This window comes from Solanum tuberosum, unplaced genomic scaffold (assembly GCF_000226075.1).
Source record: "Solanum tuberosum cultivar DM 1-3 516 R44 unplaced genomic scaffold, SolTub_3.0 scf00080, whole genome shotgun sequence".
NCBI classification, from domain to species: Eukaryota; Viridiplantae; Streptophyta; class Magnoliopsida; order Solanales; family Solanaceae; genus Solanum; species Solanum tuberosum.
This window is the reverse complement of record NW_006239007.1, coordinates 68583-85025: the sequence shown is the minus strand read 5'-3', so window position 1 is coordinate 85025 and position 16443 is coordinate 68583. Positions and strand designations below refer to the sequence as shown.

The window sequence follows — 16443 nt, the reverse complement described above, 5'->3', positions numbered from 1 at the left end:
AATGGATGTTAAACTTGCTTTTCTCCATGGTGACTTGGATGAAGAAAATTATATGGAGCAGCCGGAAGGTTTTGAAGTCAAGGGAAAAGAGAATTATGTTTGCAAATTGAAGAAGAGCTTGTATGGCTTAAAACAAGCTCCCAGGCAATGGTACATGAAGTTTGGTTCTTTAATGAGTCAGCAGGGCTTCAAGAAGACTTCTTCAGACCATTGTGTTTTTGTGCAAAAAATCTCTGATGGTGACTTTATTATCATTTTACTTTATGTTGATGACATGCTTGTTGTTGGTCATAATGCTTGCAGGATTAAAGAGTTGAATAAGTTTTTTGCTATGAAAGACTTTAAGACCAGCAAGACAGATTCTTGGCATGCAGATTGTCCGTGATAGAGATGCTAAGAAGTTGTGGTTGTCACAAGAGAAGTATATTCAGAAAGTACTTTGTAGATTCAACATGGACAACGCTAAGGTTGTCAATACACCTTTAGCTATGCACTTCAAATTGAGTACTAGACATTGTCCTTCCAGTGATGGTGAGAAGGAAGATATGAAGAAAGTTCTTTATGCTTCAGTTGTTGGCAGTTTGATGTATGCAATGGTTTGTATAAGACCAGATATTGCTCATGCTGTTAGTATTGTTAGTCGTTTTCTTTCTAATCCGGGAAGAGAGCATTGGAATGTTGTTAAGTGGATTATGAGATATCTTTGTGGCACTTCTAGTTTGAGTTTGTGTTTTGGTACAGGGAAGCCTATTCTTTGTGGCTCCACTAATTCAGACATGGCTGGTGATGTTGATACTCGTAAGTCTACTTCAGGCTACTTGATTACTTTTGCAGGGGAGCTGTGTCTTGGCAATCTAGGTTGCAAAAATGTGTTGTTTTATCTACTACAGAGGCTAAACTTATTGCTGCTGTTGAAGCTTGCAAAGAGTTGATATGGATGAAGAGATTTTTGGGGGAACTTGGTTGTGCTTAAGAGAGGTATGTGCTTTATTGTGATGGTCAAAGTGCTATTCATCTTGGCAAGAATTCTACATTTCATGATCGGTCTAAACACATTGATGTGAGGTATCATTGGATTCGAGATGTCTTGGATTCTAAGTTGCTTGAACTTGAAAAGATCCATACCAATGATAATGGTTCCGACATGATGACTAAAGCTTTGCCAAGAGGGAAGTTTGAGGATTGTTGCATGATCGCCGGGATGGCGATCTCCTCCACATAGTTGTGAGGGGGAGAATTGGGTTTTATTTGCCGTGATTTCTTACCATAAATAAGTTTTCCTTTTAGGAAAAGGTATAAGATTAGCTAGTCCTTTTCTTGTAGGAAAGGGTTTAGGACTCTAATAGAGACTTGTTGAGTTCTCCACATCTGTTTCTTGCAATTCAACGGTGTAGAACGAATTTGGAGGTCTGTAGGTTCTGATTTGAGGGCGTGAACAGTAGCACGTTTTGGGGTGAAATCTCTTCTTTAATTTTCTAGTTTTGGTGCAATCTTGATTTGTTGTTGCTCGTTGTTTGGCGCTTGTTTTGTGGCCAATTTTGGAGAACAATTTTGTAACTCTTGGTGTTTATAGTGGAGCTTTTGGTCCTGTGGTTTTTTTACTCTTCACGTTGAAGGGTTTTCCACATAAATCGTTGTGTCTTGTGTGATTGGTTTATTCTTATCTTGTTACTTTAGTTTGGTTGATATACTTGCTGTCCATTCTTCATATTGCTTGATTTGGTTTGTCTTCTCTTGGTTCAAATTAAAAGGGAAAGTTTAGATTTTGATATTATTCCACTGCTATCTTGTCTGGCATTCTTGTTAGTGCCTTGCCTTTCCCAACATTTCATCCTATGCTCATTCCACACAATTAAAACTCGGGATCCAAACTAGCCCTTTACTAGCCTAAATTTGACATTCTCCGGAACTGACAAAATCACCATCCGACACTCAGATCTCGAAATGTTGACTAAATCAACTCTCTCAAAATGAATCACCTAAAAAACCGCTAAAATCACTCCCCCAACACTTTGGGAACCATGCCAACCAACCCTACATCACAAATAAAGCAAAACACAACTATGGAGAAGGACAAAATAATTATTTTATAGAAAAAGTAAAAAAAAATATGAAACTGGATATAACAACTAGGTACTTGGGAAATGGAAAACGATTTTGTAAATAAAGATAAGATGGATTTTATTATTTATTTATTTATTTATTTATCTTTATCACATATTCTCTTTAATAAATCTATAAAATAAGGAATGGATGGTAAGTGTTGGCCTATCGAATTAGAATCGACTAGGTATCCACATGATCCAATATTTTAAATTGTAATAGGTAATAAAAGTGGGTTCGGATTTTGAGAGAACGACGAGAAGCGTATGATTGCACTGCAAATTAAAAGGACAAAACATAGATGTCAATGGGGCCCAAAGAGTTCTTTTGAATTAGCAACGTAAGTAATCGATCTCCTTGCCATAAGACAATCACAACAAATGTATGAGAGTCAAAAGTCTCATCACTAATGTCTCTTTGACCGCCAAGAAAATACAAAAAGAAAACCATCTTTCATCCCAAAAAGAAAAAATAATTCATTCTTTTTTTTCATGTCACATTTCACTTTATAAAATTAAATGGACTAATTTTTAAAGTTTATTAAGTTATTTTAATTTAATAAATTAAATTTTAAATTTAAATATTAAAATTTTATTAAAATATTATAACTTATTATATTTTACATTAATATTATAAAAATATGGATTAAATATCATTTTAAAATTCATATAATTTAATTCTCGAAAAGTAGGGATTAAAAAAAATACAGGGAGTAATTATTATTACTATGTTGCTGTTCTCACTAATAATTTTCCAAACTTTGACTGGGGTTGTCACTTTAATCGAGGGCTCCCTCTTAGTTGAATTTCGAGGTACTTTTTCTTTTGATAGCACCGTTAATTGACAATCATGTCCCTACAACCTTTTCATATTTTAGTGTTCTTAGAATCCATTTGATAAAATTATTTTCATTCATTCGTTTTTAATTTATTTAATTTTTGTTTTTAATTGATTTACTTTTTAAATTTCATTTTAATGAAACTATTTTCTTAATTTTAATTTTCACATGATATGATTAAAAATAAAAGATTAAAGAATTGATATATTTTAAATTAAGATTAGAAGATTAATTTTTTTTTGTTTTCTTAAATGTCATGTCAAGTTAAAATATTACAAATAAATTAAAACGGAGTTTAAAAATAACTTTTTCTCTTTAAAAAATAGTATTTAAATAAATATTTCTAAATATATGTGATTGTATTTTGAATTTAGACAACAACTTATAACTTGTTTTTCAACTCACTTTTCACTTTTAAAATTATATTAACATACATTAAGCATGAACATTATTCCAAGTAAGCTTCAACACCGGCTGTCCTTCTATTTTATCGGGAGGAACGAGCCCAGGCACCTCCCATTTTTTTTTTTACAAATATTCTATTTTAAACTTCAACTTCATAAGTTCAAAATAAAATAAAAATATTTAAAATTTATAGTATAACGCCTACTTATCCTTCCAATCAATTTTAGTGATACAAGTAAGCTAAAATTATCAAGGTTTATTGACTAATAAATCATTTTAAATTATTAGAGTCATGATCATAGTTAGTTATCTTATTTAAATTGTACTAGTGACATGTTATTGAGCGAATAAGTCAATATTTGGCTATATTTTTATTGTGATATTAAATTTACTTAAATACAAGATTATCCACAACAAAATTTAATAAAAAATATCAAAGATGAAATGAGGCAACAATCAACATTATTTAAGCTAAGTTTTATTGTAAATCACAAATTTAAATTTAAAAAGTGTATGGATTTTCAATAAATAAAAAAAGAACAAAAATGAAAAAAAACAACAACAATAATAATATATATAATATTTTATAAGTAAAATTCAAATATGATATAACAAATGCAAATTTTACCCAACTTTTACGGAAATGAGTAAAAAAAATAAACTACTCTTGGTATAGTCTAGCTCAAAATAGGATTGAATGGAAAATGAAACGTTTTTATGAGGGAACATAATTAAGAAAACAATTATTGACATAGTGAGTTTACTATTTCACCCCTACTAATTATGAAGTGAATGAATTAAAAATTTAAGATTTTCAAGAAATTATACCTTTTTCAAAGTAATTAATTGAGGGTATAATAGATAAAATTATTTTGTCATTTCTTGATTTGTCAAAATAGACATGTAATTAGGGACCGAGAGAGTATTAGGTGGGGTGATTTTTCCTTTAATAAAAAAGGAAAAGAGAATTAATGATTTAAATTGAAAAATTTGCTAGTTTAATTTTATGGAAAAAATAGTTAATAGGGGCAAAAGAGTCTTTGTGATGAGATAAGAATAAAGTGGCATGTTTCTTAATTGAGAAATTTACTCATGGGGGTTTGAGTGTTTGACTACTGCTTCTTTCTACTCCATTTCTATCAACCTTTTCTCTCTCAAAAAAATCAATCTGCCGTTTCTCATTTGACTCTCCTCTCTCTTTAGGGTTTCTTAGCTCATCGAAACGTTAAACCTTACAATACTTCAAACATCGATCAATACAATTTGCTGAAGCACGCAATTTTTCAAGGTTCGTTTTCTATGAATTGATAATTTAGTTTGTTATTATGAATCCTTGTTGTTGTTGCCAAAGATCTTTGTGTTTGCTGTTTAGATAAGTTTATTATTATTTCTGCTTTTCCAAGAAAAAAAACACAATTTCTACTGGATCATCCTATTCAATTTGAATGTCAAATTCAGAAGAACAATTTTGGCCTTTTCTTTTATTGTTTTGAAAATTCACGGCTTATATGTTTAATGCCAGTATGTTGTAATTGATTGCGTATCACCTTTTGTTTTGTTGGAATTTAGATAATTTTATTTATTTAGTATATCCGTTTGTTCGCTTGTTGATTTTTTGCCTCTCATGTGTTTGGAACCTAGGAAGTTATGTTTATATTGGAATTATGTAATTCTCTAGATTTGATGATTTGTAAAACATGAAGGTTAAATTGAAATTGAGTTGTGTGGTCGTATTTCGCGATTGAATTGTAAGTTTGTTTATGCTACTGATTTGGCAGGACTGTATAAACAACAAAGATGGGTTGTTTCACAGTTTTAAAAAGTAAGAAGAAGAAGTCTGAACAGAGTATTCACATCAAACGTGTGAATCCTCAGGAACATTCTCCTACTGCATTGCCCGAGCCTCAAGTGCAGACACGGTCGTTGCAGTCGGCACCTCCAAGTTTTAGAACTAGAGTAAAACCTGTACAGTCGAGTAATAGAGTTACAAGCAGTAGGGCGCGGGCACTCTCTGCCCCATCTAGCCTGGACTCAGCAGAACAAGATGTAGCATCAAATGAATGTGAGGAACATGATGAGTTCAAGAGTCGTATTGGTTCAATCAAGGAGTACCAATCACCAAGTCCTCAGCCTCTTCCTCTTCCATCTCCACAGAGTGCCGCTGCCACTCTCAAGACTATGGGAAGCTTTAAAGTTGGCAATGCCAGCGGTCCTTTAAATGCCTCTGGACCCCTGCCACTGCCTCCTACACTGCCTTCAACATTGCCTTCTACTGGAGCACTCAGGAACTTCTCATTTGAAGAACTTGCTGCTGCCTGCCACCGCTTCTCACCTGAACGGTGTATGTCAGAAGGTCTCTCTTCTGTTATTTACAGAGCTTCTTTTGGAGATGATGCAACTGGTACAAAGAAGCTTGAAGCCACTGTAACCCGGCTTCATCCTTCTTCGCAGGTATGATTTATTGACTTTGAATTATCTTGCGTGTACTTATCATTTTTTGGCCCCCCTCTCTTTTTTCCTTTTGATTGGGTGAGGAGGGGGTCGGCATCTTTTTTCTGATTGCCATGTGATATCTAATATTGGGAAGGCTCATACTTTGGCTAGATTAGTGGTTTTGTTTCTTCATCATCTAACATATGTAATTTTAGAGAAGCAAGGTTGCTATCCAGAGGTTGAATTTCTGGGATGCAACTCCTGCGTCACACTGTATTGAAAATTTTCATTTGTAGATCATGTCAGGGAAAAAATGGTCTGAATTTCTTGGTTTAAATTTAGGATACAATTTGGCAGGTTACTTGCTTCTACAATTCTTTATGAGTTTTGTAAGAGTCACTATCTTTTGGCTTTTCAGGGGTTGAAGGAATTTGTGACTGAGGTGAACACACTAGCTTCTTTGCAACATCCATCACTTTGTAAACTGATTGGTTTCCATGCACGGGAAGGTTCCGAGCACAGAATGTTGGTTTATGAAAGGCTTTTTCATGGAAGCTTAGACCGGCTTTTGTTTGGGAGGTCAGATGGTCCACCGATAGACTGGAATGCTCGAACGAAAATTGCTTTATGTGCTGCTCAAGGTCTCACATTCCTGCATGAGGAAGGACCTTTTCAGGTGGCAATGCTGCTTCCTAAACCTGTAGTCTAATCATGGTTGCCTTCATTTTCTCTATGCAACCTTGTATTACTCCATGTTACCTTTGTGTCTCTTTATTGAGGAATCTCCATTTTTTTATATAGGGGTAGGCCTATATATTGCTAAGTTTTTTATTTCCTGTGACAGGCAATGTTCCATGAATTTTCCACTGCAAATATACAAATTGATAAGGATTGCAGTGCAAAGCTCTCGGGATATGGATGCATTACTCATATACAAGAGACAGACATATCATGCAGTTCAGCTGTAAGTTCTCCTATGTTAACAGTTGCCGAACACTCATCTCTCTCTCTCTATCATACACCCTGGTCTTAAAAGTTCCACTAACAATCGGGGTCGCCTAGTAGTTGCCTGGGCATAGTGATCAGTGTGATATCAGCATACCCTGTATACTACACCACTAATTGGTAGTGTAAATGAATAGGATCTTTGCAACTATGCAGGTTCTGTGTAATAGTTGAGGCTCATGTTTATTGGATGTGGTTCTTAATAGCTGCATATAGCCATAGTTTGTGTCCCATTTGGCCATAAAAATTGTTTCACTAGTTCAACTTGAACCTGAAATAAACCAAAGTTTGTGGTTTTACTATTTTGTCCATTATATTATCTCCAACTTGAGATAGAGAATTTGATATCGAAAAACTTGTTTGAGGAGTATTTCAAGTGAAATAATAGTTCACTGACAAAACATGACTTCAACTTCCAAATTCAACTGGAAGTCATGATTAAACATGACTTTGACTTCCAAATTTTATTTATTTTTTCAATGTAAACTTCAATTACTTCTTTCTTTTTTCAACTTCAACCAAATATTGTCCAAACTCCTAACTAGTATTTGCTCTATGTATATTTCATCTTTGTGAATTTTAAAAGAAAAAGAGGTATTTGTGCCACTCGCTAGGTCTAATTGGCATTTTAGCATGTGTTCTGCTTGAAGTTGTTCACACTCTGTGACCTCTTCAAAGATCCTAGAACTTTCTTGTTAATAATATTGAGTTTTTCAGGCCCTGGCAAATCTCTCTGAGGAGACTCTGGAGCGAGGATTGGTAACTCCGAAGAGCAATGTTTGGAGTTTTGGGATTGTTCTTCTTGAGCTGCTGACTGGCCGGAAGAATTTTGACAGTCGGCATCCAAAGGAAGAGAGGAATTTAGTGAAGTGGAGCAGGCCTTTCCTAGCTGATGACGGTAGATTATCGCTAATCATGGACCCTCAGTTAAAAGGTCGGTTCCCTGCCAAAGCAGCAAGAACAGTGGCTGATATTGCTCAAAGATGTCTGCAAAAGGATCCATCTGAAAGGCCCACCATGAGAACTGTAGTGGAGCAACTCAAGGCTGTACAAGTGATGAAGTACCCTTCTAGGTTTCCTCTTCAAGAGCCATGGGCAGTTGGTGTAAAACGCATGTCAAAGTCTCCGAGCCTAAATGGAATCATTACCCCAACATCAAGATTGAGCTTCACCCCTTCACCACCAACCCACCCTTTATCTATTTCTCCGACAAGGACAGCTGCTCCACTGCTGTCTCTACCTTCATGTTCCTCCATCCTCTCTATGGAGGACTTTGATCGATTGGAAAACCGAAGGCCATCATCTTCATCTGTTCGGAGGTCTAGTGTCGAAGGATTTTGATCGATTGTAGAGCATTTTTTTCTTCAAATTGCTTTTTTTCGTTTTTGGGCCCTTCCCTTTTGACAAGTGATTACATGAAAAGATATAGAAGATAAGCACATGGTTTTCCACCTTCCCTTTCCTCATGGGAGAAGATGTGGGGAATGCCATTTTGTAAATATGGTATCCATTTGGTTTAAGTAGTGTTCCCTAATCGAGATCCTGAGGGAGATATTAATGTTGCTTGTTATCGTTTTTCTTGTTTGCTTACAACCGCCGCTGCCTGGAAAAGAAATAGACAAGGAAAAAGAAAGAGAAGATGATTGGAAAATCCAGGTTAGGTGCTGTAAAAGAACGTAATTTGCATAAGAAGGGTATCTTAAAGAGCAATTGTTGCTTCAGTGCTGTAAAAGAAGGTAATTTGGATAATAAGGTATCTCAAAGAATATTTAACAAGAATTTTGCGATAGGCATGAAAAGAGATGTTTTCAACTTGACAGCAGTGAGGCTGGTGCAAGCATGCTACTGCTGTATCTTTTGAAGGGGAGTATTAGTGGAACTGGTAAAGTTGTTATCTTGAGTTCAATTTGTGGAAATAGTCTCTCGTAGAAATGCAGGGTGGTGTTGCGTACAATAGACCCATAGCGAAAATTTAGTGCACCGAGCTATCTTTTATTTGTAAGCTGGTACTGTGGTGAATGTTCAAGAGTCCTTGTATCATTAAGTTTCTAAAACTTGGAAAAACAGGACCATTAACAAGGTGAGGAAGCTATACATCTCAATTTTCAATTTCAGCAGATGAGACAGTAATTGCAGCAATTTTCCTATACTACAGTAAATATACTAAAAACCTCTTTACAACAAAGCTTGCCATCAAAATAAACTAAGAATTAATTCAAGTAAGTTCGAGTCGATTATATGAATCCTCAATTCAAAATCTCATCCCCCGGCGAATATACCTCGGTTTATTTCTTGTCGCCACCCCACATTTCAGTGCTAAACCATACAAGTAACAAGCATTCAATATCATTCCTTTTTGATTCAGCTCATTGATCAACAAGTTAAATGGAACTTTACTAGGAGACTTTCCATCTTTCATCATAAGAACAAAAACTAACGCCGCCTTCTCAACTTCTCCCTCCAAACAAAGTACACGAATGAGATTAGAGAAGGTGAATGCCTTGGGAGAATTCCCAATTCTAACAATCTCATACAAATTCTCCAGTGCTTTATCCAGCTTGTTACCACTACAAAAAGCTTCAATAACCAGCTCATAACCAACAGGATCTACAACCAGTTTTCGGCTCCGCATTTTTACAAACACTTGATATGCATCTTGTAAGAGTTCTTTCTGTTTCCTAGATAGCCTGCATAACCCTCTCAACAACGTATTCATCATCCTCTCATCAACCCCAAATTCAAGTTTCAACATCTCCTTGTAAATCGATAAAGCAGCTTCAATTTTCCCCCATTTCAACAACCCATGTAACAATGTGCTGTAAGTGATATGATCAGGCATACATTTTTCCTCTTTCATTTTCCTCAACAAACCAATCCCATCTAAAGGTCTGCCTTCTTTAAAATACCCATTAAACAGAGTATTGTAAGTAACTACATTAGGGGTCAACCCCATTTCCATAGCTTCTTCAAGCAATTCCAATGCCTCATTGGACCTACCCACCTTACAGAAACCATCCATAACAGCAGTATAAGTATACATATCAGGTTTTATCTTAGATTTCTTGATATTCATAAGCAAGTCATAGGCTTCCTCTACTCTACCAAGAAAACAAAGACCTTTAAGCAAGCAATTGTAAGTATGAATTGTGGGTTCACATCCAATTTGACCCATAACATCAAAAACCTGATGGGCTTGTTGTAATTTTCCAGCTTTGCAGAATGAATTGATGAGAGTTGTAAAAGTTTCAACTTTTGGTTGAAACCCATGTTCCAACATGTGACCTAAAATGGATTTGGCTGTTTCAGGGTCATCTTTTTTGCAGTACAAATTGACCCAAATTGAGTATGTGTATTCATTGGGTGTCAATGCATAAAATGATGAAGATGAGGTCAGTTTCAAAGCTAGCTCAAACTCATCTTCTAAAACTAAAGATGCAAGTTGATGATTGAAATCAGATATGGTTTGAAACCCACCATTTTTTGAAGCTTGAACAACATCTGGATTAATAGTATCAAGAAATAGAGGAGTGCAAGTTTGTTTGTGAGCAAAGTGAATCTGGGTTCCATTTTTGTTTAGAGAAGTGGATAGTAGAGGCGTAACAGAGAAAACCAGGTGTTGCTGGCTAGGGGAGAGAACTTGGCTAGGGGAGAGAGCTGAACAAGGCATAGCAGTTTAGCAATAGCAAAAACTTTGAGCAATTTACAAGACTTTTATTATAGGTTATTATTATTATCAAACGTATTATTTCATATTTATAAATATTTTCTTAATAAATTATCCAAATTCATCGAATGTGAAATTTTGGTTTGGGAGCTCATAGAGGCTAGAGGGATATTTAATCTTCTCTTTTTTCTATATGCTTAACATATACTCCCACTGTCTCAATTTATGTGCCAAGGAGGCATGGATCAGGGAACGGAGGGAGTATAAATTAAATAATAATACTAATAATAATAAGAAGAAGAAGAAGAAGTGAGGTCTGAAGATGGTAGTACACATGTAGACGAGAAAATGTCATAAATAGTCCATCAACTATACTTTTTGTCGGATTTAATGTTGTAACTATTCAAAAACTTATTAACTTTGGTCATTGAACTATACACTCACCGATTTTAGTAATTTAAGTATTCAAAAACATATCTTTGGTATAGTTAATGGACCAAATCTAATAAGTTTTTGATTAGTTGAAGGACTGAGTCTAACAAAAGTATAGTTAAGGGACTATTTATGACATTTTGTCTATGCAGACCTTCTAAATAAGAATGTGAACAATGCAAATTTTAATTTTAAAAAATATAATATAAAATTAGAAATAATAAAATCTGACTCAAAATTTTGAGAAGTTGATATAATGATATTGAGATAGTGTTACGCATAATTTGATAAGTTGATACAATGTTTTCGAAATAGTGTTGTTGAATTTGATATAATGATATCGAAATAGTGTTGTGTTGCTTCAACATAATGATAACTTGTTGAAATGCTTTGCAATTTTGAAGAAGACACCAAAATCTAATTTTTTTTAAACGACAACAATATTTTTTTGCAGAATGCAGAAGGGAAGGTTTGACTATATATTTAGGAGACTTCAGTCAATAATAAGAGAATAAAAATAGCGAATGACAGAATGGAATAGATAAATATAAGAATAATAATGTGTTCATGTTAGTTGTCAAGATATAAATGAGGCAACAAATAGATAGTCATGATAAAAAAAAAATGATACCACAATTATCTAAAACCTATTACATTTTATTACAATAATCCTTATTAAAAGGAAAAAAATTATTATGTTTTATATCCCACAATTTCTTTTCAGCTACATTTATCAAATTGTGGTGTCTATGATGGATTTTGATGAAACGATTATGTTGACAACTATGATTTATGAATTATGATCAAATCAAATTTTGCGAACAAAGATAGTTCAAACATATGAAAATCATTTGTTTTGAGGAGTTTTGGTTTGGAATAATGGAGGTACAATCTTAGGAGCTAAAACAAAGAGGCTCTAACGATTAGGGGGAATAAGCGGTAGTATCGATGTAATTTTTGCTTGAGAGTGCTTATATGAGGTCTACTATTTTCAGTTGCTCGACAGTTTGGGTATTTTTCTTGTCTGTTCTAGATCAATGAATAATATTTAAATGGTCGGTGATGTAATGACTTGCATGGTAGGTTTTTCCTTTTGAAACTATTTTTTCAACCTTTTGATAGCTTCATTATGTTATTTATGACTTGCAAGAATGGGTGACACAATTTTCAAGGTGATCAAATAATGATTGATTGAGATTTTCAAGTTTGAAATTTAAGAAGTTTGACTAAAGTCATATTTCAGATAAGTGAGGTAGATTTTGAGTTCTGATAGTTCTGTTAGGTTCCAGAAGTGATTTTTGATTTAGTTGAATGATTGATTCGGGTCATGATGTATGTTCGGGAGTGATTTAGGCCGTTTAATTGAATTTTTGAGTTTTGAGGAAGTTAAATTTGACCATGATCAAATTTTGGTCAAGAAAACCTCAAATGAGTGATTTGATGATTCCAACAAGTCTGTAATATGTTTTATAATCTATTTGTACTATTCATTTGCGTCCAGAGGATCTCAAATGAGTTTTGAATGCTTGTTCGAAGATTGATGTTTAAACGTGTTAAGCTTTAATGGTACCACTTAACGTAAACCAACTTGAAATGGTATTTGTATTGAACCATTAGATCTGTATCGTAATTTGGAAACCATAGCAAAAATAATTGCCGCATTTCAAGTTTGTATAAGGAAGTTATGATCTTTTTATTGAAACTAGTCGTTGTTGGGGCTTCATCGTAACGAAGGAAGGACCACAACAGAGGACCCACAAGTGTGGAAGTGGATCCACAGGTGTCGCGCTAGAGCGAAGAGGGGCCCATGGAAGTGAAGGTCCCTGAAGGTTAAATTTTATATTGATTTTAATTCACTAAAAAATAAATTTTGAGAGATAGAGAGCTCTGTTTGAGATAATTTTTATACCTTTTTCTCATATAAACGTTGGGTATGTGTGTAGATAGTAAAATTCGCGTCGAGAAAATAATAATCAAGAATGGAAAAGTATTGCAACAATCGTATTTATTAATTTCAAAGTGCGAGTGTTACAAACTCTATGATTCCTCTTAATTCGCCTTTTCAGATATAATTCAAGGGCTCTTGAGCTTGATCTTGAATTTGTTCTTGGGATTCAAGGCCCTTTGGAGCTTGTTCCTGAATCTTTGATAAATCAGAACTTGATCTTGATCTTGATCTTGACTTCATACTTGAATTCAAGAGTTTCGAGCTTGATCTTGAATCTTGTAGTCTTGATCTTGATTTGTGGATCTGATGAACTTATTATGGACTTGAACTTGATCTTGGATTCAAGGGCTTTGGAGCTTGTTCTTGAATCTTTGATGAGCTTGAACTTTATCTTGACTTTAATTTGAAATCAAGGGCTTCGAGCTTGATCTTGAATCTTATAGTCTTGATCTTGATTTGTGGATTTGATCATTAACTTGATGATCTTGATCTTGGATTCAAGGGCTTTGGAGCTTGTTCTTGAATCTTCTATGAACTTGAACTTGAACTTTATCTTGACTTATAGTTGAATTCAAGGCTTCGAGCTTGATCTTGAATCCGGTGGTCTTGATCTTGATCGCCTGAATTCTTGAACTTGTAGAGAAATCTGCTACTTTTGAAACCACGAGCTTTCTCTAGCTTCTAGTTAAGAATTCTTGGTCCTTTTTCTGAATTATGAGGACCCTATTTATAATTTTAGAATGGATGAGTTGTGATAGGAACATGAATCTGTAGCGACCCTTTCGAAAGGATAGTACCACTTAAACAAGAAATCTAATTAAATACTTGTGACATTTAAAAGAGGTTATCTATGGCCATATTGATTTTAATCTAGTAGAGGGATTAAGTTCATAATGAACAATTTAGTTAAGGATATACATCTTGCCCATTTAAATATTTATTTGATGTTAAAATTGACATGGCGCGGAATTTAACTTATGACGGAAAAACCCTCCCAGAATAATTTAAGCAAATAACTGACGAGCTTTTCATGCATATATTATCCTCACACTTAAGGATGAGATAACAAGAATATTACCAACTTCCGAGTACCGAAATCAGTCGGTTCATGCTTCACACAAACATTCAAAACTAATAGTAAATTTCGTATATTACAAGACTTGGATTTACACAGCCCAAAAGAACAAAACATATAGACATACTTATATTACAGCCCATGGTGACATGATCAAATTAGTCCTCAAAATTTCATGTAAATAAACAACACATAGATCATGTACAAGTTTCAAGGTTTATACAAAATATAGATGCATATATGCAAATGTGATCTTCCTTAAGGCTCTCAAAATCTCCATCTCCAATGGCCAACTTCATGCATCCTCTCGAACATTCCCTACGATAGAAACAACTATCGCTAAGCATATAGCTTAGTGGTGCAAAAACTATAGGTTCGGAGCCCTCAGATTCACCAAGTGACCTTTCTCAAGTCATGGGCAGCATAATTGAACATAATAAATAAATCAAGTAAACAATATATAAAGAGTATCAAGTTCGATATTTAAAGATCCAAATGTCAAGAACGTTCATAGCACAGTTTTCCAAGAGATTCAACAACAAGGCTCGCCCAATATATACATCATGTCGTCACACCAAGCACAAGCAGGTATCAAAAAGGGTCGACGCCCTGTATCAAGAAGGGTCAAAACCTAATAATCAAGAGAACCAATAACCATATTTAAAATGGCTCTCTAGTTCGTACTTAAAATGGACAACTTCCATTCTTAAGACGGACTAAAAATCCAGAGTCAAGTTGGCAAATGATCCGAATCAAGAGGCATGCCAATAGTGACAAAGTCACAGCCACAAGAAGGACAAGGTCCCAACAAGAGTGCCAAGTGATCAAACAATCCGTACAAGTGGGCGAGTTACACAAGAGTTTTTAACGTCTTAAAGGATACCGACACGACAAGGAAAAGTGACAAGAGGTAACCAAGGTACCAAGATCAACTTTCACATATACCAGCAGTTAAAAGAGTGCAGGTACAAGTTTATACACAAACCTCAGCGTTTAGCTTAGAAACAGTCCAAAACAACTTCAAGAGTTCAAACCGTAGACCAACCAACGTATCAAGGTCCTCAACTTGTTCACGAGTATATGCAACCTTAAAATAAAATTAAATAACTTATTTAATCCCTAGTAGCTCAATAATGTTAATGTAAAACAGGATTATCATCACAAGTAAGCTTAGCCTGTACAAATACGACTATGCTCCCAAAATAGTAATTCTGGCCAGCCTAGTACCTCATGTCGCAACTTAGATTTGAAAAGGAAAACGGCAAAACTGGACTGTATATCCTTCATGAAAGATGTAGGTACATCTCTTAAGGTTGCAAACAATCAAGAATCACCGCAAAATATATTTTGTACAAAAGGATATCATCGATACACTAACAGTTGTTCATACAGGATATCTAAATCCGAAATCTGGACAAAACTTGTCCTATGTTGCGTCCCATATTTCGAATCCATAACAGCTAAATTAGAGTTTTACATAAACATAAGAGTTGTAGGTATACGAATGAGCTTTCCAAAACATATTTATTCACTGAAAAGGGAGTTCTATAGAACGAGATATTCCAAAAGTACTAAACACTACTTAGCTCAAAAGCAGATTTCGACTACTCACCAAAGAGAAGGGTGTATATCGAATTCCAGCCAAAAGGTCCAAGTTTTTCTCTTGTGATTTTGAGAGTAATATTGTTAGAGAGAGTACACCAGGTTTCTTAGAGCTAAGGAACACGAATTTCACTAGAGAGGAGGTGTAAACATATAGTCTCAAGAGTGATGTTTATCACATGCACAACTGCCTCCAAAAAAAGGTTGGCTGCCCAAAATGTATACATATATATATAGGTATAACCCTCACCTCCCTTTCAAGTTATACATAATTCTAATTAGAATATTACGCAAATACCCCAATACAATACCTTAAATTACGATCACAATTTATGTTAAGCAGGTTTTCAATTATCACAAAATTTCAAGTTCCCAAAATGAGAATAAAACATATTGTAGTAATTAATAAAACATATAGTAGTGATTAAGCAATGGTGTATCGACACGTGACTCTTGGTTAGCATTTCGGGGTGTTACAACTCTCTCCCCCTTAAAGAAATTTTTTCTCGAAATTTACCTGACACTAGTCCCGGAACAAGTGCGGATACTGGATCCTCATGTCTTCTTCTCTCTCCCAGGTAGCTTCTTTTCCAGAATGGTTGCTCCAAAGTACCTTTACTAAGGGGATTCTCTTGTTCCTAAGTTTCATTACTTCTCGAGCTTGAATTAGAATAGGTTTTTCATTATACATCAAGTCAGGATTAACCTCAATAGATTCAACTGGAAGAACATGAGATGGATCAAAACGATATCTTCTGAGCATAGAAACATGGAAGACATTGTGGATCTTGTCTAACTCCAGTGGCAAAGCTAATTTATATGCAACTGGTCCAACCCTTTCAAGTATCTCATAAGGTCCAATAAATCAGGGACTAAGTTTTCCTTTTTGGCCAAATCTCATAATCTTTTTCCATGGAGACACCTTTAAGAATACTTTA

At 34.7% G+C, this 16443-nt stretch overlaps 3 protein-coding genes across 3 annotated transcripts; 2 read left to right on the top strand and 1 right to left on the bottom strand.

The window, feature by feature from the left end:
* Position 1: 1 nt before the first annotated feature.
* On the top strand, positions 2–973 carry LOC107060428 (retrovirus-related Pol polyprotein from transposon TNT 1-94). The gene is made up of 3 exons (XM_015308393.1): positions 2–239; positions 352–798; positions 891–973. Exons 1-3 carry the CDS (start codon positions 2–4, stop codon positions 971–973), a joined length of 768 nt encoding a protein of 255 aa, XP_015163879.1.
* Positions 974–4446: 3473 nt separating this feature from the next.
* LOC102585586 (probable serine/threonine-protein kinase NAK) lies at positions 4447–8342 on the top strand. The gene is made up of 5 exons (XM_006346610.2): positions 4447–4634; positions 5125–5797; positions 6198–6455; positions 6624–6743; positions 7502–8342. The coding sequence occupies exons 2-5, from the start codon at positions 5144–5146 to the stop codon at positions 8123–8125; spliced, it is 1656 nt and encodes a 551-aa protein (XP_006346672.1). The 5' UTR covers positions 4447–4634; positions 5125–5143; the 3' UTR covers positions 8126–8342.
* Positions 8343–8819: 477 nt separating this feature from the next.
* On the bottom strand, positions 8820–10493 carry LOC107060436 (pentatricopeptide repeat-containing protein At5g41170, mitochondrial-like). The gene has a single exon (XM_015308398.1). The coding sequence runs from the start codon at positions 10449–10451 to the stop codon at positions 9036–9038; it is 1416 nt and encodes a 471-aa protein (XP_015163884.1). The 5' UTR covers positions 10452–10493; the 3' UTR covers positions 8820–9035.
* Positions 10494–16443: the final 5950 nt, after the last annotated feature.